Below are 22,636 nucleotides of genomic sequence, written 5' to 3'. Positions count from 1 at the left end.
ACGATGAAACACCCATACCTTCACCAGTCCCCATTCTCCACCACCATAACCCTATCCCACACCCTCCCCCTACCTGTGGGGCAGATGATTTCCACATTAATCTCTCTCTACTTTGATCACATTCATTATTTTGACACCAGACCCACCATTATTATTTGAGATTTTATCCCAACACTCAGATCTGCTGAAAAGGCAACAGTAGACAATTTGTGTTTTGTTGCTGGTTATGAATAACACATGATGTCATGTGGCTGCAGTAGGGCCATGTGATTTTGAAATTTGAAATTTTAACACTTAAATCTGGAGGGATTTCTGCCAAAAGCCACTGGGTTTTGAGATTTGCTCTTGAGTCTCTGGGATCATGGCCGATAAGCAGCTTGATCAGTAGCCAGAGAGGCCATTTGTGGGCTATGACTTGGGGTCTCGTTGGGTTGTGGAGGACAGCCCCGGCTCCACCCCCATCCCGTGAGGCCCTACAAGTTTCATCACTGCGGGCCCAAGCCTGACTGTCCAATGGCCTCTGGAGGATGATGGCCACCGAGCCGCCAAAGGGGAGCAGGCGGAGTGACAACACCCTTTCCTCCCTGGGGTGGCCTGGTGACAGTAACGTACTGTGGGGTCCAGACGCATTTCTGCCAAAAGCCACTGGGTTTCGAGATTTGTTTCTGAGTCTCTGGGATCATGGCTATTCAGTAGCTTGAGCAGGAGCCAGAGAGGCCATTGGTGGGCGATGACTTGGGGTCTCGTTGGGATGGGGAGGACAGGACCGGCTCCAGCCCCATCCTGTGAGGCTTTGCGTGTCTCGTCACTGGGGGCCCAAACCTGACTGTCCAGTGGCCTCTGAAGGATGGCGGCCACTGGGCTGCCAGGGGGAACAGGCCAAGGCACAAAACCTATTCCCACCTGTGTTGGCCCAGCACCGGTAACCTACTGCAGGGATTGGACGCATTTCTGCCTAAAGCCGCTGGGTTTCAAGATTTGTTTCTGAGTCTCTGGGATCATGGCCATTAAGCAGTTTGATCAGGAACCAGAGAGGCCATGCCTCCAATTATATAGCTGCGCCGGAGGTGATTTGTGGGTGCCTTCTCTATTCCAGCTGCCTTCTCCCCTTTGCTCATGAGGCAGGCTTCCAGCTATGGAGGAATCTCTCTGTCCTATGTATCTGCTATCCCTAGGTGTCAGCCTCATGTTATGTTGTTTTATACTCCACAAATGAGCGCAGTTCTTCTATGTCTGTCCCTCTCTTTCTGACTCATTTCACTTAGCATGATACTCTCCATGTCTATCCATTTATAAGCAAAGTTCATGACTTCATCTCTCCTGACAGCTGCATAGTATTCCATTGTGTAAATGTACCAAAGTTTCTTTAACCAGTTTTCTATTCTTGGGCACTTGGGTTGTTTCCAGATTTTGGCTATTGTGAACAGTGCTGCAATGAACATATGGGTACAGATGTCATTTCTGTTGTGCTTTTTTGCATCCTTGGGATATATTCTGAGAAGTGGTACTGCAGAGTCATATGGAAGCTCAATTTCTAGTTTTTGAAGGACTGTCCATATTGTTTTCCAGAAAGGCTGGACTAGTGGACATTCCCACCAACAGCGAAAGAGTGTTTCTTTTTCCCCACATCCATGCCAGCACTGTTTGATTTTGTTCTTTTGAAAGTGTGCCAGTCTCTGTGTTGTGAGATGATATCTCCTTGTTGTTTTGATTTGCATCTCCCTGATGGCTAGCGATGTGGAGCATTTTTTCATGTGCCTTTTGGCCATTTGTATTTCTTTTTTGAGGAGTAAACTTCTGTTCATTTCTTCTCCCCATTTTTTGATGCAGTTGGAGGTTTTTTCCTTGTACAATTCTACTAGTGTCTTGTATACCCTGGATATTAATCCATTATCAGATTGGTATTGGGTAAATATTCTTTCCTATTCTGTGGGCTCTTTCTGTATTTTGATCACTGAAAACCCTCAGGACTCTATAGAAAAGCTCCTAGAAACGATAGGTTGGTTTAGTAAAGTGGCAGGTTATAAAATCAACACCCAAAAGCCCATGGTTTTCTTATATACAAATAATGAAAAGGAAGAAAGAGACATTAAAAAAACAATCCCACTCACAATAGCATCTCAGAAAACCAAGTATCTAGGAATCAGCTTAACCAAATAGGTGAAAGACCTATACAAGGAAAATTAGAAAACACCATTTCAAGAATTAAAAGAGGACACTAGAAAATGGAGACATATCCCCTTCTCATGGATAGGGAGGATTAACATTATCAAAATGGCATTGCCCAAAGCACTATACAAATTTAATGTGGTCCCTATCAGGATACCCATGACATTTTTCAAAGAAATAGACAAAACGCTCCTGAAATTCATATGGAACAATAACCCTCCACGAATAGCTAAAGCAATCCTTGGGAAAAAGAAGATGGGTGGCATCACCCGCCCCAACTTCAAACTGTACTACAAAGCTGTAGTAATTAGGACAGCATGGTACTGGGCTAGAAACAGACCTGTAGACCAATGGAACAGAGTTGAATATTCTGTCACAGAACCCCAAATATATGACCACTTAATCTTTGAGAAAGGGGCAAGAAATGTGAAGTGGAACAAGGAAAGCCTCTTCAACAAGTGGTGCTGGGAAAACTAGATAGCTACCTGCACAGCGGTAGGGCATTTGCCTTGCTTGCAGCTGACTGACCGACCCAGGTTTGATTCCTCCACCCCTCTCGGAGAGCCTGGCAAGATACTGAGAGTATCTTGCCTGCATGGCAAAGCCTGGCAAGCCTCCCATGATGTATTCGATATGCCAAATACAGTAACAACAAGTCTCACAATGGAGATGTTACTGGGTCTGTTCGAGCCAAATCGATGAACAACGGGAGAACAGTGACAGTGACAATGACCTCTGTCTAATGCAAGGCACAAAAGTCAGATCAAAGTGGATTAAAAACCTCAATATCAGACATGAATCCATAAGGTATATAGAGGGGCTGGAGCAACAGCACAGTGGGTAAGTCAGTTGCCTTGCACGCAGCCGACCTGGGTTTGATTCCCAGCAACCCATATGGTCCCCTGAGCACCTCAGGAGTGATTCCTGAGTGCAGAGCCAGGAGTAACCCCTGAGCATTGCCAGGTGTGAACCAAAAAGCAAATAAAATAAAAAAAAACATAAGGTACATAGAGGAAAATGTAGGCAGAACTCTCCACGATATTGAAGCTAAAAGCATCTTTAAGGATGAAACAGCACTGACCATGCAAGTGGAAGCAAACATAAACACATGGGAATACATCAAACTAAGAAGCTTCTGCATTTCAGCTGCAGACCAATGGAACAGGGTTGAATATACTGACATCGCCTCAATCATATGATCATCTAATCTTTGATAAAGGAGCAAGAAATGTGAAGTGGAGTAAGGAAAGCCTCTTTAACAAATTGTGCTGGCAAAACTGGACGGCTACATGCAAAAAATGAGCTCAGATCTCTGCCTAACACCATGTATAAAAGTAAGATCAAAATGGATTAAAGACCTTACCATCAGACCGGAATCCAAAAGGTACACTGAAGACAAAGTTGGCAAAACCCTCCATGACATTGAAGCTAATGGTATCTTCAAAGATGTCATGCCACTGGCCAAGCAAGTGAAAACAGAGATAGATAAATGGGACTATCTTAAATTAAGAAGCTTCTGCACCTTAAAAGAAACAGTGACCAAAATACAAAGACAGTCTACAGAATGGGAAAGGATATTCGCCGAATATACATCTGAAAAGGGGTTGATATCAAGGATATACAAAGTACTGGTTGAACTCCACAAGAAGAAAACATCCAACCCCATAAAAAATGGGGCAATGAAATGAACAGAAACTTTCTCAAAGAAGAAATCCGAATGGCAAAAATGGACATGAGAAAATGCATCATTAATCATCAGGGAGATGCAGATCAAAACCACAATGAGATACCATCTCACACCTCAGAGACTGGCCCACATCCAAAAGAACAAAAGCAACCGATGCTGGTGTGGATGTGGTGAGAAAGGGACCCTCCTTCACTGCTGGTGGGAATGCCGACTGGTTCAGCCCTTTTGGAAAACAGTATGGGCGATTCTCAAAAAATTAGAAATTGAACTCCCATCTGACCCAGCAATACCACTCCTGGGAATATATCCCAGAGAGGCAAAAATGTATAGTCAAAGTGACATCTGCACTTGTTTGTTCATTGCAGCACTCTTTTCAATAGGCATAATCTGGAAAAAACCTGAGTGCCCAAGAACAGATGACTGGTTAAAGAAACTTTGGTACATCTACACAATGGAATACTATGTAGCTGTTAGAAAAGATGAAGTCATGAAATTGACATACAAGTGGTACAATATGGAAAGTATCATGCTAAGCGAAATGAGTCAGAAAGAGAGGGATAGATATAAAAAGATTGCATTCATCTGGGGAACATAAAGTAACAAAATAGGAGATTAATACCCAAGAATAGCCGAGATCAGTACCAGGAGGATTACTCCATGTCTTAGAGGCCAGCCGGGCATTCTAGGGGAAAGGGCAGCTCAGATAGAGAAGGGAGCACCAAATAAAGGGTGTTTGGAGGATCCTCCCAGGATGGGAGATGCATGCTGAAAGTAGACTATGGACCGAACATGACTGCCACTCAATGCCTCTTTTGCAGACCACAATACCCAAAAGGAGAGAGAGAACAAAAGGGAATGTCCTGCCACAGAGGCAGGGTGGGATGGGGGGATGGGGATGGGAGGGATACTGGGATCCATGGTGGTGGAAAATGGGCACTGGTAGAGGGATGGGTATTTGATCATTGTATAATTGAAACCTAAGCACAAAAATTTGTAAGTCTACAACTGTACCTCATGGTGTTTCACTAATAAAAATAAAAAAATAAATAAAAAAAGAGGCTTCTGCACTTCAAAAGGTACCAGATTTAAACTGGCAGATTAGTGCTTGAAGGACAAGGGTTTTAAATCACTGAGCTTTCTTCTTAGGTACCTCTCATTTCAGAGTATTGCTAGTGAGGGGCTGGAGCAATAGTACAAAGGTGCTTGCCTTGCACATTGGTTCACCCAGGGTGGATTCCTGGCACCCCATGTTGTCTTCTAGGAGTGATCCCTGAACTCAAAGCCAGGAGTAAATCCTGAGTACTGCCCAAAGTGGCCCCAAAACAAAACAACAGTTTTATTAAGTAAAATTGATCTTGACATTTTACCATAAATTGTTATTTACTTCTGGAATATATTACTGTAATTGAACTGAAAATAAAATCTCAGGAGCACTGGGGCCACTGTGGAAAATCTTGTAATTTGTGGGGCCAGAGCAATAGTACAGAGGGTAGTGTGCTTGTTTTGCATGCAGTCAATCTGGGTTTGATCTCTGACATCCCATATGATACCCTGTGCCCAGCAGGAGTGATTCCTGAGTCAGAACCAGGAGTAAACCCAGAGCCAGGAGTAAACCCAGAGCACCACTGGGAGTGGCCCAACCAAAAATTCTTACAAGCCTGGCCCACAAAGCTAGACAGACCTAGGTAAGCATTCCAGAGCTACATTTACTAGCAGTGTACTTTAGGTAAGAATTCAGTCTCTGTGCCCCACTTTCCTCACTGGTAAACAGTGAATAAAAAGTTTAGCAGGTAGAGAAATCAGGTCTTTTATGTCCGAACTAGGATTTATGTATTGGAAAGGGGACACCATTAACAATTATGTTTGAACAAGCAGCATAATATAGGCCCACCACTAGAAACCTAGGATTATGATCATCCGACTTCTAGGCAACATTGAGAGGATTAAATGAGAACATAAATATAAAGCACTTAGTACATAACCTGACAAATGCTCTCAGCAAGAACTAGCCACTAATTTTTGGTATTGAGTTAAAAAAAATTCCATTTTTTTTCCAGTGGTGCTTTTTCTTTTATAGTCATTTGCTTGAATATTTTATTTGTATGTTGCAAAATATTGATTTGGGAGAAATACATAACAATGTAACAATATGTTGTTGGAAAAATGAGTTTCCCTACAGTTTTGATTATTGTCTCCACACCGAAATCTAAGGTAGATTCTCAACAATTATTGAGGCTGGAGAGATGAAGGAGTTAAGGAACTTCCTTTGCATATGAAACACTCTGCTATAACTTTTGGTACTACATGTGGTTCTTCCAGCACTGCCAGTAGTGACCCCTGAGCACAGATCTAGGAGTAGTTTTGAGTACTGGCAGGTGTGGCTCATAGATCTCCCCTCCGCCCCTCATCCAGCAGCACCAAAAAAAAAAAAAAAAACCAACCAAACAGAAAGAGTTGTTAAGTGGAATTGAATTCAGGTTGGCTGCATTCAAGACAAATGCCTTGCCTGCTCTACTATTGCTTCAGCTTCACTTTTTCGCATTTTGACAGTAGAATCCATTACTACATTCCGTCTTAAATCTTGAGTGAAAGATTTAACATCCACTTGCTATTTGAAAAATATTGTTTCACAAAGTTGTGCAAATATTCACATACTTCAGAAACCTAATCCTTTTGAACATTGTACGAAACATATGTACACACAAGCACACATTGGTTTAGCCATCGGAATAATGATGTCATAATGTGTCAAGTTGACTCTTGGAAAACTGCATCGTACTTGTTTTGGTGTCATACCTGGGCGTAGTTATGGCTCTTAGCTCAGGGACTTGGGATAGAGGTACCTCCCACTTGCATGCAGGGAGTTTACCCACTCTACTGCCTCTCCAGCTCCTCCGCCATACATTCTTGAAAGAGTAAGAAACAGTACAGTGTTTGCCTTGCACACAACCAACCCAGGTTAGATGCCGGGGACCATATATGGTCCCCGGAGTCCTTTCCATGAGTGATCTCTGAGCACAGTGCCAAGAATAAGGTCCAAGAACCGCTCAGGTGTGACCCCAAAACAAAAGAATCTAAGACCGACAGGAGCCAGTGATAGTACAGTGGGGAGGACACTTGCCTTGCATGCAGCCGGCTGGGGTGCGATCCCCGGAACCGGCTATGGTCTTCTGAGCCTGCAGGGAGTAATCTCAGGGCAGAGCCAGGGGTAAGCCCTGAGCACCCGCGGGGAACGGCCGAAACACAAAATATCAGAAAATCAAATTTTCTATGTAGGAGACAGCAAAGATGTCCCTCTCAAGTGGAATTGGTTAGAGAATGAGGAACTGCTAATTAAATGTCTAATTTTGCTCTCCGTACTCGGTTATGCCAGACGTTTCAGAGGTGAGTGATGGAGAGGTTGATCCTGTTTTTTTGGAAAAGCCACTTGGCCTTTATCAGCAGGGCCTTAACACAACATGTTAACACGTGAAAAACGCAGGAGTCCGGCCCTTCTGCGGTTGCGTCCCCCACCCCCCACCCCACCTACACAAGCTGCTGCGGGATTGAACCTGCCCCGCCTCCAAGGGTCCCCAGTTACACAGCCTTCTCTCAAGCAAACACCCTTTACCGTTCAGTGAACTCTGATCTTAGTTCAGCTCCGCCTGGGACACAGGGTGAGGGGCTGTGTCCAGGTCTATCAAAATTCTTTACATGAAGGCGCAGCAGTGGAAAGCTACCAGCAGCATAAAATCACCGGCCACAATGAATCCCCTAGCAAAGGGCCAACTACACGCCGCCGGAACGCAAGGCTGCTGTTCAACAAGAAGAGCAGTCACCCACGTCCACTCAGACCCCTAAGGACCCCAACGTCCAGGCGGGAGCAGGGACCGGTCCGGCCAGGCGGAGAGGGGACGAGAGGACGCAGGCGACACCTGCACCCCTGCAAAACTCTGATGCTAGGGGTGGAAACAGGGAGAGCCCGGGCCCGGGCCCTCGCCTTTCGGTTCTTTCACGCCCAGCCCGGTTTTAGTTTTATTTTTGAAACCGACTGCGGCAGGGTCACGGCCGTGTCATTCCCCTGCGCGCAGACGGGGCCCGCTCCGACGCCGGCCGCCTAGCGCTCTCGGCCGAGGCCGCCCCGGCGCTCCCGTCTTCAGGTTCCGGCTGCCGCCGACGCCGTCCGGGCAGGCGGGCCGGCGGAGCCGGACGCGAGCCGCAGCTCCGCGAGCGGGCGCCGAGGCGGCCGCGGAAGGCGGCGCCCCGGGCCTCTCCTTTCTTTAACCCCGGCCTGCACGGACCCACCCTGCCCGGAAGCAGGGAGGCGGCCGCGTGACGCCACTTCCGGGCAGGCCCGCCCCCGGCCGGCGGGAGCGAGCCCGCAGGCGCGCGGCAGCCCCGGTCCCGCCTCCGGGGTCGCGGCCGCCACTCAGCGGCGGGCTCCTCGGCGCGTGCGCGCGCGCGCCCGCCCTTGCGTCCGGGCGAGGGGCAAGGCCGCCGAGCGGGTCGAGAAGGAGGGGTTGTGGAGGTTAGGGCCCAACCCCAGGGCCGGCCGCCCTCGCCGCCGCGGCCGCCGCGGGAAGGGGAGGAGCGAGCCGCCGCCGCGCACGCCGAGAGCCTCCTCGTGGAGGGGGCGACGCGGGGAAGCGGCAGCTCCGCCACCTCCGCCGCGGCGGTGGCGGCCGAGGGAGAAGCGAGTCAGGGCCCGTCCCCCGGCGCCGACGCAGAAACGCCCCCCGCGGCCCGGAAGCAGCCCCCCGCTCTGCCCCGCACGCCCGCCGCCCCGGCGGAGCGCCGCAGCCCGGCGGCCGCCGCCTCGCCCCGCCCCGCCCGTCCCTGCGGGCCGCCGGGAGCGCGAGGCCCGCGGCGGGGAGCTGTTGTCAGCCCGGGAGCAGAGGACGACGTCGCCCGGCCGGCCGCACGTCAGGGCGCCATGGAGTGAAGCGGCCGCCACTTCCGCGTTGCGCCGCCCGGGCCGAGCGCGGGCCGAGGCCGCTGCCCGCCGCCGGGGGCACTTGGAGGACTCGCCGCGAGGACGCCGAGCGGCGATCGGGCGCCGCGCCGGCCGGACCCCGGCCCGCCTCAGGTTCGGAGGCCGCCGCCGCGGCCCGGCCCGCCCCGGTGCTCGCTGGTCGCCGCGCTGCCGTTTCGCCGTCGCCGCCGCCATGGCCGGGCTCTGACGGCCGGCCGCAGGCCGCACCCGCGCCGCGCTCCGCGGCGGGCTCTGGGCGATGCCGAGCAGCTCGGACACGGCGCTGGGGGGAGGCGGGGGCCTGAGCTGGGCGGAGAAGAAGTTGGAGGAGCGCCGCAAGCGCCGGCGGTTCCTGTCCCCTCAGCAGCCGCCGCTGCTGCTGCCGCTCCTGCAGCCGCAGCTCCTGCAACCGCCGCCGCCCCCGCCGCCTCTGCTCTTCCTGGCTGCGCCCGGCACGGCCGCCGCCGCAGCCGCCGCCGCCGCGGCCTCCTCCTCCTGCTTCAGCCCCGGCCCCCCGCTGGAGGTCAAGCGGCTGGCGAGAGGCAAGAGGCGCCCGGGAGGGCGGCAGAAGCGGCGCCGCGGGCCCCGTGCCGGGCAGGAGGCGGAGAAGCGCCGCGTCTTCTCGCTGCCGCAGCCGCAGCAGGACGGCGGCGGCGGCGGCGCCAGTAGCGGCGGGGGTGTGACCCCGCTGGTGGAGTACGAGGACGTGAGCTCCCAGTCCGAGCAGGGGCTGCTGCTGGGGGGCGCCAGCGCGGCCGCGGCGGCGACGGCTGCCGGGGGAACGGGCGGCGGTGGCAGCGGCGGCGGCGGCGGCGGCGGCGCCGGCGCCGGCGCGGGGAGCCCGGCCTCGCCGGCGGGCGCCCAGAGGCGCGGGGACGGCCCGGAGCGCCGGCCCCGGCGGGAGCGGCGCGGCAGCAGCGGCCGCAGCAAGGAGCGCCACCGCGAGCACCGGCGGCGGGACGCGCAGCGCGGCGAGGCGGCGGGCCGCGGGCGCCACGGCGCCGACGAGCGCGGCGACGCGGCCAAGAGCGGCAGCAGCAGCAGCAGCGGCGGCCGCCGCAAGAGCGCGTCGGCCACGTCCAGCAGCAGCGGCGGCCGGCGCGACCGCGAGCTCAAGGCGCACCGCAGCCGGACTAAGGCCAAGGAGCCGCCGTCGGCCTACAAGGAGCCGCCCAAGGCCTACCGCGAGGACAAGAGCGAGCCCAAGGCCTACCGGCGGCGGCCGCGCTCGCCCAGCCCGCCGGGCGGCCGCGACGACAGCCCCGTGTCGCACCGCGCCTCGCAGGGCCTGCGGGGCCGCAAGTCGCCCAGCCCGGCGGGCGGCAGCCCCTACTCGCGGCGCGCGGCGCGCTCGCCCAGCCCCTACGGCCGCCGCCGCTCGCCCAGCTACAGCCGCCACAGCTCGTACGAGCGTGGCGGGGACGTGTCCCCCAGCCCCTACAGCAGCAGCAGCTGGCGCCGCTCCCGGAGCCCCTACAGCCCCGTGCTCAGGTGAGGCTCGGCCGCGGCGCGCTCCCCCCCCCCCCCCCCCCCGCCTTTCCGCCCCTTTCCCCTCCTCCTCCTCCTCCCCCTCCCCCAGGCCCGGCCGCCTCCTCCCTTTCTCTCTCCTTTCCTCCCCTCCACCCCCCCTCACTTTTCCTCCCCTACCTTACTTTCCCTTCCCCTGGGCCCGCCCTCCCTCTTCTCCCTTCCTCTCCTCCCTCCTCTCCCCCTCTCCTTTCTCTTCCTCGCCCGGGCCCTTCCTTCCCTACTCTCTCCCTTCTCAGACCACCCCCTCTTTTCCTCCCTCCCAGACCCTCCCTCAGCTGTCCTTTCCCTCTCCCTCTCCCTCTCCCCCTCTCCCTCTCCCCCTCCCTCTCCCTTCTCTCGTCCCACCACCCCTTTTCCCCTCCTCTTCCCTCCCCCTCTTTCACCAACATGAGTTTGGGTAGAAACTAGAAGTTGTTGTCATAATTTTGGAAATTCGCCCCAATTAAAGAGCTTTCCCTTTTGGAAATTAGGAACTGACTAGTGTTTAGGGGCTGAATTCTGTAAGGAAGAGTGGGAATCAAGTGCTGATGTCAGAGTTCGGTGTGGATTGCAAATGTTTCCAGTGATTATCAGGCAGCCTTTCTGTGCCGCTTATTCTCTTAAGGAGGCTGGTGTGTGTGTGTGTGTGTGTGTGTGTGTGTGTGTGTGTGTGGCACTTCTGGTGGCACTTGTGTTGAAGCTCTTAGTTCTGAATTCTGAAGATTAGGAAGCTTTGTGTTTTGTGATTTTTAACTGTGTTGGATGCTTCTGTTTACATCTTTCAAAGTCAGTATTGAAAAATGTCAAGATTGGTTTCTATGTTCCTGCGTGTGCAATATATACTCTGGTTGGTGAAATCCATTGTAACCCGGAGAGTGTCTTGCTGCATTGAGAATTATAAGCCTGTTCTCCTTAAGGTTGACGAGATCTTTCAAAAAATCTCTAAAAGGTGTTATTTAAATCTAGTGAAATTGAAGTAAATCTTTTATGTAGCTGTCTGGCTTTGCTTGTTATACAACACTATCTTCCAAACACCTGTGTGCAATTGTTTCCATCTTACCTACCCATTAAGGAAATGGAAATGAAGTTAACTTCTAATTAGTTTACATTTCTCTTACATTCCTGGAAATGTCTGAGAATTCTAGGCTGTTCAGTATTACAAAATGTTTGCATCGCTTGCTTTTCCTCTTCACTTTAACTTTCAGTAATCTTATAAATGAGTTCTGAGCAATGCTTAGAATTAAGAGTGAATTTCAGTACTGAATATACCTGTAAAATCAGCTGGCCTTTTTTAAGTGATAACTTCTAAATGTATGTAAAGATGTGACTTGAGTAGAGATTTTGTCTTCCTAACCAAATGGCTCTGCACATCTCATTCTTAGCTGTTCAAGTATACTTAACATGATGCTTTAAGCCTTAAGCAAAGTTTGTTAACATTGAAAATTCAATTTAGAAACCTGGCCTTTAAAATTTGTAGGGCCGTGTCTTCTACTTTTAGTCAAAATATTTTCTATTAGCCCAAAGAGTCGCATTTTTTGCAGTTCAGTTTGTTAGAAACAGATTAAGTTAAGTTTCAGGATTGCGGAATGTCCATTTTAAGTGTATGATGCGATTTTTAACAATCTTGTGGCTTATCAGACCGTTGGGTAGCTGCTTTCTTTATAATTTTTTTATTGTATGATGGATGTAGTGCGGTGTGTTTTATATGTGGTTGTATGAGTGGTTCGGATTATTTATATTTAACAGATTCTTATTGAGCACATCATATTGCGAGATACCTTTCCAGAAGTTGTAATTTGTCTTTGAGGAACGACAAAAGTCTTATGAAGCTTATTTCTAAAAGACCTCTTTATAGCTCTATCTTTTTGGATATTTATATTGACCACAAGTAAAGGGTTGGTTGTGGAAGAAGCTTTAGAATATCTCGGCCAATCTTTCTGGTAGCTGGCCATTTGATGTATACCTTACTACATTTAGAGGTAAGAAGATGAAATATTGAGATGGTCTGTTTGTTCCCTTAGATTTGGTTCTTGGATTCTAAGATTGGTTTGTCCAGTTGTCTTAGCAAAATTCTTGGAGAACAAGTTTACAAAACTACCAGAGAAATTTTTCTAAAAGTGTTATTTTTTGAAGAGTGAATGAAAATATTTTGTAAACTACAGAAATAATATCATAGAAATGTAACTTGGAAAATCAGAATTCTTCATATTGAAACAGGAGTATGCATCCATGTAACATACTGCTTACCACAAATTAAAATCTTTTGGAATGGTACAGAACAAAGTTTTACTCTTTAAACTGTAAAGGCACTTGCCATGTTTTGGATCTTTTCTTCTCTAGTCCAGCAAACTCATTTTTCTTAAGAGTGTTTTAGACTTTTAAAATTAATTTGCAGCTAGTTAATTAATAGTTGATTGGAAAAGGTTTTTGATGGCCAGAGACTACAGCAGGTCTGGTTCTTTCCTTGCAAGTGGCTGACGTGGGTTTGATCCTGAGCATCCAGTGTGGTCCCCTGTGTGTTGCCAGTATTCCTGAGTGCAGAACCAGGTTTTGAATACAAAACCTTGAGCACCACCAGGTGTGGCCCAAAAAGCAAAAAATAAAATTTTTAGAAGAAAAAGAATTTCTAATATAGTGCCCTGTTACTATTTTGGAACAAGTGACTGAATTCAGTTGCCCAGTTTATTGCAAAAATTATTTACTTTCAGAATTTAGTAGTTATAGTAGGTGCTCTGTGTTGCTTAGAGAATAGACTCACTACTGGTTTGTGAACTCCATAAGACAATTAACCTTTCTTGACGTCAATACATTCCTTATGCTCAGCATAGCACAAGTAGATTTAATATTTGTTGAATGGATAATTAAAAGGATGCTTGTGTATTGACCGATATTATTTTAGACCTGTAGTATATAAATCTAATACGTAGACCATTTATTATGTTGTAAGAAAACAGTAGTGTTAACTTTTGCTGTCCTGCTTGGGGTTTGTGTATTAATGATATATAAGTATAGGTACATAGTTTTAGAAGGGGTTGTTTGGGCCATACCTGGTGTAGCCACAGCCAGCTACTGTTGACTCTGCTCAGGGGGTTACACCTGAGGGTGCTGAGAGTGCCCTTTGGTACGAGGATCGAATTGGGGGCCACTGCATGCAAGGGAATTATTTGCCTTATTCCCTATTCTGTTTGTCCAACCCGAGTGTAGATGTTTTAAAAAAAATACACATTTGAAATAATTCATTGAAATTATGGTATGAAGATTTTTCATTTTGTGGAGACTAATTAATTTCTGCTTTACCATCTGTTCTTTGTCTTCAGTCTTCTGCTTATGCTCTTCTTTCATCAGTTTCTTCCCAGTGCAGGGCTTGGGAGTTACTCTGGTTTTGCAGGGATCAAACCTGGCTTCTCCTATGCACGGTCCTCCCGTTGTTCATCGATTTGCTCGAGCGGGCCCAGTAACGTCTCCATCATGAGACTTGTTACTGTGTTTGGCATATCGGACACATCACGGGTAGCTTGCCAGGCTCTGCCGTGCGGGCGAGATACTCTCGGTAGTTTGCCGGGCTCTCCGAGAGGGGCGGAGGAATCGAACTCGGGTCGGCCATGTTGCCAGATGCCCTACCGCTGTGCTATCGCTCCAGCCTTCTGTTATGCCAAAGAAAAAAAAAAAGTGTGCTCCAGCTCCTTGAGAGTGACCTGCCTGATGCTCATTAGCTTTCTTAGCTTTTTCTTTTCTTAGACTTCTTAGCTTTGCTTTTTGCTCTATGTAATCTATCTTTCCATTTTTCCTACTCCTTTTTTTTTTTTTTTTTTTGGCGGGGGTGGTGGTGGTCGTGCTCAGGTTCAACCCATTGCCTCCTACATATTAAGCGCCCACCTTATCACGGAAACCCAAGTTTTCTTTGTTACTTGACATTTATCTGTTACTTAGAAAAGGGAGGGAATGACACTGACATGCAGGTCTTGATATATGCTAGGTACTGATCAACAGTGTACAATGACTTCAAAACTCGAGTGATAATTCAAAACATTCCCATTGATAGGTTAGGAAACAAGTTTAAAAAAGTTGTAATTCCTTCCAGCACATTGCTTTACGTAAGGCTAAACACATTTTTTTAGACACATGCTTACATTTGGTGGTGATTGTTGTTCAGTGTTTTGTCTTGATCTGAAGTCACTCCAGCAAGATCAGTACAGTGAATTGTTTTATGTAACCTGTGGAAAATCTGCTGGAAGCAGCATAAGCTCCTATTATGGCATAATATCAAGACTCTAAAGATAGGTGAACCCTAGGTGAAAGTAAGTGCACTTAATAGTATTCCTTCCCTGATATACGAAGTATCTCTCTCTAAATGAATTAGTGTTTTCTCCTAAAAACAAATTGTAAAAAGTATGTAGAATGAAGATGTTCTAGAATTTTAAAGTGCTGCCATTTGTAGAATGCTACCAATCTGATGTGTAACAGAAATGTCAGGAGTATCTTTTAGATAAATGGAACATTTAAAAAGCGTTTTAAAAGCGTGAGAGCTAGTGAGGGGCTGAAGCGATATGGTGCTGCCTTATATGCGGTGACACTCAAGATGGTTGCTCCTGAGCCCAGAGCGCAGGAGTAAGTCCTGACCACTGATGAGTGTAGCTCCAAAACAGACAAGACCTCAGAGAAAAGCCCTGGGTTTAATCTGTGCTGCTTCATTCCCTATACCAGTACCAAGTGTTGCCCTCTCTACTTATTGTAATAGAAAAAATATGACTCAAAATACGAAAACTTAGGTGAGCTGTCTTAAGATTCTAAATCTGTGATTTCCTTCTGAAGATGGTCTTATGTGTCCCCTTTCTCTGACCTATCTTAACTGATACTCAGTTCTTAACCTAATTTTCTTATTTTGAAAAATTTATTGTGGTGTAGGTGACATGGTTACAGTTGTATTTTTTTTTGTTTGTTTTAATTCTAATATTCCTTTCCATTTTCAGGGCTGTAGTTCAGGCACTCTTCGAAGATTTTATGTTTCTTTCGTCATGCTTCCCAATTCTTTATTGGTAGAGTGTTGTCTAAATCTTGATTGGATTTTGTCACTTCCATTATATAATCAAGTCCAAATTATTTACTTATTTGTTTGCTTTTTGGGTCACACCCAGCGATGCTCAGAGGTTGTTCCTGGCTCTGCAGTCAGGAATTAATCCTGGTGGTGCTCAGGGACCATATGGGATGCTGGGAATCGAACCTGGGTCGGCTGCCTGCAAGGCAAACGCCCTACCTGTTGTGGTATCGCTCCGGCTCCTCAAGTCCAAATTTTTAATGCATAGTCACCTATGCCTTTAATAATCTGATCCGAATTTTATCAGAAATCTACTTTAAGAGGTATTTTTATTTCTCTGTGTTTTCTTTAGTCTTGCCTTTTCTTTTCCCCTTGGGCCACACCTGATGATGCTTAGGGTTTACTTCCGGCAGTGCTCATAAGAGATGCCAGGGATCTAACTGGGTCAGCTACATGCTATGCTGGACAAGTGCCTCACTTGCTGTTCCATCTCTCCGAACCCTACTCTTGGCTTTCTGTTAGTTTGAAACGCTTTCCTCCCCCTCACCTCTAACTTTGTTTAAAACCTAACAAAGTCCTAATATTTTATGTTTTTTCTTTGTTTGACTAGAAAAAGTGAATTTCCTTTCCTGTATTATCCCTATAGAACTTACCTTTATCTTTATTATAGGTGTTAATGTTTTAATTTAAGGAGCTGGAGCAAGTCAGATGCTTGCCTTGCCTTGATCCTGGTTTGCTTTCTGGTATCTCCAACGGTCTCTGTAACACCACCAGTGCAGAGCCATTTTAGAGGAACATTTCAAGGCATATTTATTAGTTGTCGAATTAACTTAGCATTTTTTTCTACCCAGATTAATGCACACCAATACTTGCCTAGATTTTAGTTACATTTATAAATTTACTTGCTATTTTGATATATGTTAGGATGAAATAATTACTCTGGCTTGTAAGGAGGGAGTGAGTGAAGGATGCTAGGAGGGTCACTTTTAGTGTAGAGTAAATGGTGGTCAAGTATTTTTGCATTTTTCTGTATTGGTCAGGATTAATTAGGTAATTCTTGGTAAAAATTTAAATACCAGTAGACTGATATTTAAGGTTTTGCTTTTTAAAATATCAGTTGTGTACTAATGTTGAGTGATATCATTTGAGGTTATTTTAATATTTTAATTTTTATTCTGTGAGTATAAATAGCACTTGGGCTGGAGCGATAGCACAGCGGGTAGGGCGTTCGCCTTACACGCAGCCAACATGGCTGACCCGAGTTCGATTCCTCCGCCCCTCTCGGAGAGCTCGGCAAGCTACCGAGAGTATTCGATATGCCAGACACAGTAACAACAAAGTCTCCAATGGAGACGTTACTGGGCCCGCTCGAGCAAATTGACGATCAACGGGAGGGCCTTTACCTTTACCTTTACCTTTATAAATAGCACTTAAAGTTTTTTGTTTGTTTCTGGTTGGCTTTATTTTGTGCATAGATTTGTAAGCTTCTACTTTTAAAGTGAATGTTGGTATCAAAGAGTATATAGAATCTGAAGTATTGTTTACAGTGATTTTGTTTCTTGAATTTATGGCACATCCGAATTATGGAACAACTGTGTTTTTACATCTGAAAAAATGACTGAATTAGAGGATAATGAATGTAGATGAGAGGATAAAGTTAAGGTCGGAATTCAAGTTTACATAAAATGGAAATGAAAAGGTTAGTGAAAGGGAACTGAAAGTAGTAACTGGGCTGCATCACTGCAGGCTTCCCTGCTTTCTGTTCCTGCTTCTTCAGCTGCAGGAGGGCCCTTTCACTTAAGGTATATTCGCATCCGGAATTAAATTTATGTAACCTTTGTTTTTTTTGTTTGTTTTTCTGTTCTTGTGGTATTTCCTTTTTCTGCTGCTGCTCTCTTTGTTATTTTTCACCTGTTCATAAAGATTGTGTATGGGTATAAAACTACATTTTCTTTACAGAAGAGAAAGGTTTTCTTAAATCCAGTCACCTAAATATGAGCACCCTGGACATTGTGATGAATGCACTACCTGTGTGTATATAAATATAAGAAAATGTTATTTTTGTATAAATGGGAACATCATTTATATTGTATTTTCTCCCCTTAGTTTTTATTTAAGCACAGTGATTTATAGTACTGTTAATAGTAGAGTCTCAAGCATACTATGTTCTGTAGTTTGTTTATTTGTTTTCTGTTACTTTGTTACATCATAAATTGTTTGACCAAGTCTTCTTTGTCAGGCTTTTAGTTGTTGGGTCAAAAAATGATGCACACATTTGTAATTTTGGTCAGTGCCTAATTGCAATCCCACCCTCTTTGTTTTGGTCTGCTTTTGGGCCACACCCAGGGGTGCCCAGGTTTACTATTGATTCCCAGGTTTACTGTTGATTCCGCACTCAGGGGGCACTCTTGGTGGACTTAGGGCACCTGTGTGAGTTTGGGTCAGCCGCGTGTGCAAGGCAAGCTCGCTATGCTTTGTACTATAGCTCTGGCCTCTCTCACTGCCAAATTGCCTTCATAAGAATTTGTCAATTTTCATTTCTAAGTAGTGTGGATATGTCCTTTTCCATGATTTTCATTGTTTGGAGTAGTCAAACATCCCATTATTGTTTTAATTTACGACTGTTATCTAAAAGACTGTTTATTTTTTATGTATTTATTGATTCACCGTAGTTTTGACTTTTATTAGAGATAAAGTTATTATCTTTTGGGGGTACTTAAAGTTGCACACTCTTCCTTCCCAGTTCTGATGAGTTGTTTATTGGTTCTTTTGTAGTGGTGTTTAGTTTGTTCTTCTTTTGTTGGAACCGGCTTAATTAACATCTTTGTTGTTGGGTATACTTGCTTGGGTTTTTTTTTCTTCCAGACCCTTGTGTTTTGTGTTTGAATTTTCTTTTCTTCTTCCCTTGCCCTTCTCTTCATTGTAATGACTATTGCATTGGTTTTACATTGCCCGCACACCGGGTCTAGGTGCTCACTGAGTTTTCATTGCTTTTGCCCGTGTGTTGCTTGCACTTCCTGGCCCTGACACTTGCCTGTCATTTTTAGTTTTGCTACTCTTCAGGGGTCACACCCCTTGGTGTGATGCTTATACACAGCTGTGTTTTAGGAAATTGCTGCTGCACCAAGGATCACAGAGTTGTTGGGCTCAAATGGCAGAGCTGCAGAGAAAACAGTTTCAAATTGAAGAGAACGGAAGCAGTTTGAAAGAGGGAATTTGTTTTTGCTTAAGTTACTGGATTTTGAAGTCCAGAAGGAATGTTGGTGTTTCCTAAGCACTACCAAAGCATATGGAAAAAAAAATGCCAATGAAGCTATAAATTATATGATTTACCATAAGGAAATATCCAGAGCTAGAGATATACAGGAGGAAAGGCACATACCTTGCCTGTGGCCAACCCAGTTTGATCTGGGCACTACCTGTAGTCATTCTTCTTAATAACACTGAATATGGCCCCCAAACCAAAAACAAAAACAAAAAGACAAAATATCTACTACCTCTAAGTAAAAAGCAACCTGAGCACCCAATCGTGTTGATACTAACCAGCTATATAATATTGGCCAGTGAATAAATTCATAGTGATTACTGCAATACTAATAAAAAGTATGGGCCTAGTTTCTCCCTTCACTCTTCTACCGTCTTAACCTTTATTTTCTTCGTTAAGAACCTATTTTAGGCATATCTCAGGGAAGCATGAAGTGAGCGCACATATATAGTGAACTGGAACTTGTTAACCTGAGCAATAATGTAAAAAGTTAACTGTATCTTTTTAAATTTAATTTTTAGCTTTATGTAAGAAATATAACAAATGACGTATATAGCAGTTGTTTAAATAATGTGCAATTGCTGTATATAAAAACAAAATATGACTTTTCCCTAAAAGTATTCTGACTGATGCAGAACTTATTTTTTTTCTTGAGGATCTGGACCTCGTTTTATAATTATGTCAGTCTAAAGTGGCAGTTTCCAACATGTTAAGTAAGGGCTTACTGTATACTTTTATTTATTTATTTTTATTTTTTGGCTGTGCAGGATGTTTATTAGTGATGATGTGAAGTGGGGCAGGGTCTGTGGAGCATGCGCTGGAGGTCACACACTAGTTATAAGGCAAGGGGAGGCGGAGAGATGGCCTCGGGCTGTTGGCTGTGACCTCTCTCCCTAATGAACCCAAACTTCACAAGCTATGAATTAGGGAATGGAATTGGGATCCACTATTCTCCAGGAGACATGGGGACAAGGACAGGAATGACAGGATGTGAGAGCAAAAGGAGGGGCCGGGGAGGGCCCCGAAGTTATTCCGTATATTCTCTGCTACACAAGCTCTTGTTTCCCAAACCCCCCAATCCAGGTTGGCTTCCATCTGTCATTTGGCTCGATCCTTTGCCTGGCCCCTGGGCCTGAGATGTCCAAATGCTTCATGGGCAGGGTGAAGAGAGCCCTTCCCTAGTTCTGCCTGCACGGCCACTGACCTGAGCTTCATCTGCCGTGGCTCCAGCCTTGTGACTGTGATTGTTTCTTAGTGTGGCAGTGAGGTGAGTGAGGCTCACAGGACCCCAGCACAAGCCCAAGTTCCTGGCCGCTAGGACTTGTGCCCGCTCAGGGACCAGTGTCTTCCCTCAGGCCATGCTGGTGGGACCCCAGCCTCTTGTCACTGGGAGGGGCACCCCTTCCCTGAGTCTGGTGGGAAGGCCCCTGCTAAGGAATCCCGGCTGAGGGCACTGTCCAGTGAGGCAGTTTCTTGTGCAGGAGGAGGAAGTGCCAAGGGTGCAGCAAACACAGCTAGTACCTGAATGGGAGCCTAGGAAGTCACTGCCCAGGAGGTGAGGGGCCCTTTGTTTCTCCCAGAACTGGGGTACTACAGGCAGCCATGGAGTTGGGGCTGGGCAGGGGGGTGGGGGCTGAGCCTAGTGCCAGCCTAATGCCAGCCTAACTCCAGCCTGCCCGGAGGAGGCCCATTCAGCAGTGCCTGCGCTGCTGGGGGCAGCTGGAGGCATTCAGCCCTTGGGCCAGGGCCGGCTACATTGCCAGTTCCAGTCATTGTGGTTGTGCTCCGAGTCCTGGACTAAGAGTTGGTCTTGGGAGTCATGCCCGTCAGCACTGGGCAGCCCCGAAGTGTGTTGGCGGTGAGACTGGTACAGGTCCTGGTAGTCATCCGCATAGTCCTCCTCCAGGTGATGGGAGCTGCTGGGAGGAGCCTGTCCAGGCCTGGCCGGAGCTCTTGCTGGCCTTGTCTGACAGCATCAAGCTGTCATGCTCCAGTGGCGAGTGCTCCTCACTGATCTCCCCCAGCAGCTGCTGGCTCTGAAGTCCAGAAATGGTGCTGGGAGGGCCCAGAAGCTCAGGGCCTGGCGCTGGGTGGTGGGTGGCCCTCCAGTAAACCTCCAGGTATTCAGCCAGGTGCTCACAGGCATCCTCTAGCTGGTTCTCATCCAGAATCACATCAAAGGACTCTGGGGGGCACTGCACCAGATTATCGTACGCCATCGTTTGCACAGTGAGATGCTTCATCTGAGATTTCCCCTGGGAGCAGATGAGCCACTGCAGGACCTTCGGGGATGAGACTTTGACAAAGATGATGATGGGGGCCAGCGAGGTTTTGGTCACCAGTGTTAGGTGGTTGATGGTGTCCATATCCAGCACTACCAGCTGCAGGGTCTTGGCCAGCTTGAATATGTTTTCAATCTCGCTCTGCACCTCAGCGATGCTGGAGCAGGCGAATGAGCACTCGATGATGGTCCGCTTGCCAGGATTGTTGAGCACAGACTGCTTTGCGAGGGAGAGGTCAGCGGTGACCCGAGTGATGGAGATCCTGCCATCAAATCTGTGTTTGAGGAAGTCGACGCAGAGCATCATGTCTGTGACCTCGTAGCCTTTCAGAGAGGGTCCCACCAGCACCACAGTCTGCATGGAGGGCACCACATCATGTGGAGGCACATGTTCTGCCTTATTTTGCTTCTGCTTGGCTAGAGATGGAGGAGGGGAGCGTTGATTGCCAAAGTCACTTAGGCTGGAGGGGTTCCTGGATCTCCTGGCCTTCTGCGCCTGTGTCAGTCGGATGCTCTCCATGCCCTGGGGGCTGGGGATGAAGGCCGCACGATCCACCAGTCATTGCTGTACTTCTCTTTAATCAAAACCTTTGGCCTCAAAATTGACTCCGGAGCCCTGGACTGGGCTCTCCTCATCCAAGATGCCACAGTAGCTGACATTGGTCCTCACAGCGAAGGCCACAGGTTTGTGCTTGGCCCTTTTCAGCTGCTGCTGGGCCTTGCTCTCCACCTCCTGCCAGGCACTCTCCCGGTCCTCCAGGGACACGTTGGAGTTGGTATAAGAGTCAGCTGAATCTGCCTCTGAGTCCTCAAACTCGGGCATGTAGGAGTCGTCATACATAGGGAGTCTGGGCGGGGAGGTGGGGTGACTGGCACAAGAGCAGGGGCAGCGGGCTGCGCCCAGAAGGGCCAGCGAGCCTTGCACAGGAGCAAGCGAGCGCGAAGCCCACCTGCTCCAGCCCCGATCTGCTCCCTGCCCTACCCCTACCCCCAGCCTGCGGTCCCACCCCATTACTGTATAGTTTTAGAATAAACACAGAGCATTCCAGTTTTAGTGTTATTTTTCCTGATTTTAAAAATAAAAGTTTTTGTGAGTTTTAATTCTCACGTCACTATTTACTTCAGTTTTAAATGATACTCTCAGTAGACTTTCACAGAATCGAGAATCTTTACTAATTTTAGAATGCTTTAACTAACAATCCTCCCTCCCCACCCCCAGCCGATAGACAATAGAAACTCAGTCTATTAGTAATCACTTTTCAGTATCACCTCTTCCAGGCCCTGGTACCATCAGTATGATTTGTCTTCTTTAGATATGCTTTTTTGGGTATGTTTTGGGGCTACACCACCTGTGCTTAGGACTTAACTCCTGGCTCTGTACTCAGGGATCACTCTTGGTGGGACTTTAGGGACCATATGGGGTGCTGGGTTGGCCATGTGTAAGGCAGATGCGCTGTACTATCTCTCTGCCTCTTGGATTCGCTTTTTCTGGACATAAACTGTTAGTTACATGAATGGATTCATACAGCTTGGCTTATGCTTTGGTACTTTAGCATATAGTATTTAAGGTTGAACTGTTAAAATTTGTTCGATTCCTCCGCCCCTCTCAGAGACCTAAAGTACTTGGCCCTTTTTGTTTTGTTTTTGAGTCAAAAGTGTTAGTGCTCCTGGATTATTACTCTGGGATTATGGTGCTCAAGTGATTGTACTATTCAAAGGATTGAACTTGGCCTCATACG

The 22,636-nt window shown here is 47.5% G+C and overlaps 1 protein-coding gene and 1 pseudogene across 1 annotated transcript in view; one reads left to right on the top strand and one right to left on the bottom strand.

The window, feature by feature from the left end:
• Positions 1 to 8,944: 8,944 nt before the first annotated feature.
• Positions 8,945 to 22,636, top strand: part of CDK13 (cyclin dependent kinase 13) — a 116,492-nt gene continuing 102,800 nt past the window's right edge. The window contains exon 1 of the mRNA XM_056113529.1: positions 8,945 to 10,298. Within this exon, the coding sequence (XP_055969504.1) occupies positions 9,067 to 10,298 (1,232 nt within the window). The 5' untranslated portion in view covers positions 8,945 to 9,066. The remainder of the gene's footprint in view (positions 10,299 to 22,636) is intronic.
• On the bottom strand, positions 20,346 to 21,738 carry LOC130022602 (voltage-dependent L-type calcium channel subunit beta-3-like; annotated as a pseudogene).

This window comes from Sorex fumeus, unplaced genomic scaffold, assembly GCF_029834395.1.
Source record: "Sorex fumeus unplaced genomic scaffold, SorFum_2.1 ptg000020l, whole genome shotgun sequence".
Taxonomy (NCBI): Eukaryota; Metazoa; Chordata; class Mammalia; order Eulipotyphla; family Soricidae; genus Sorex; species Sorex fumeus.
The sequence above is the reverse complement of the archived record's forward strand: the minus strand, read 5'-3'. Positions and strand labels throughout refer to the sequence as shown.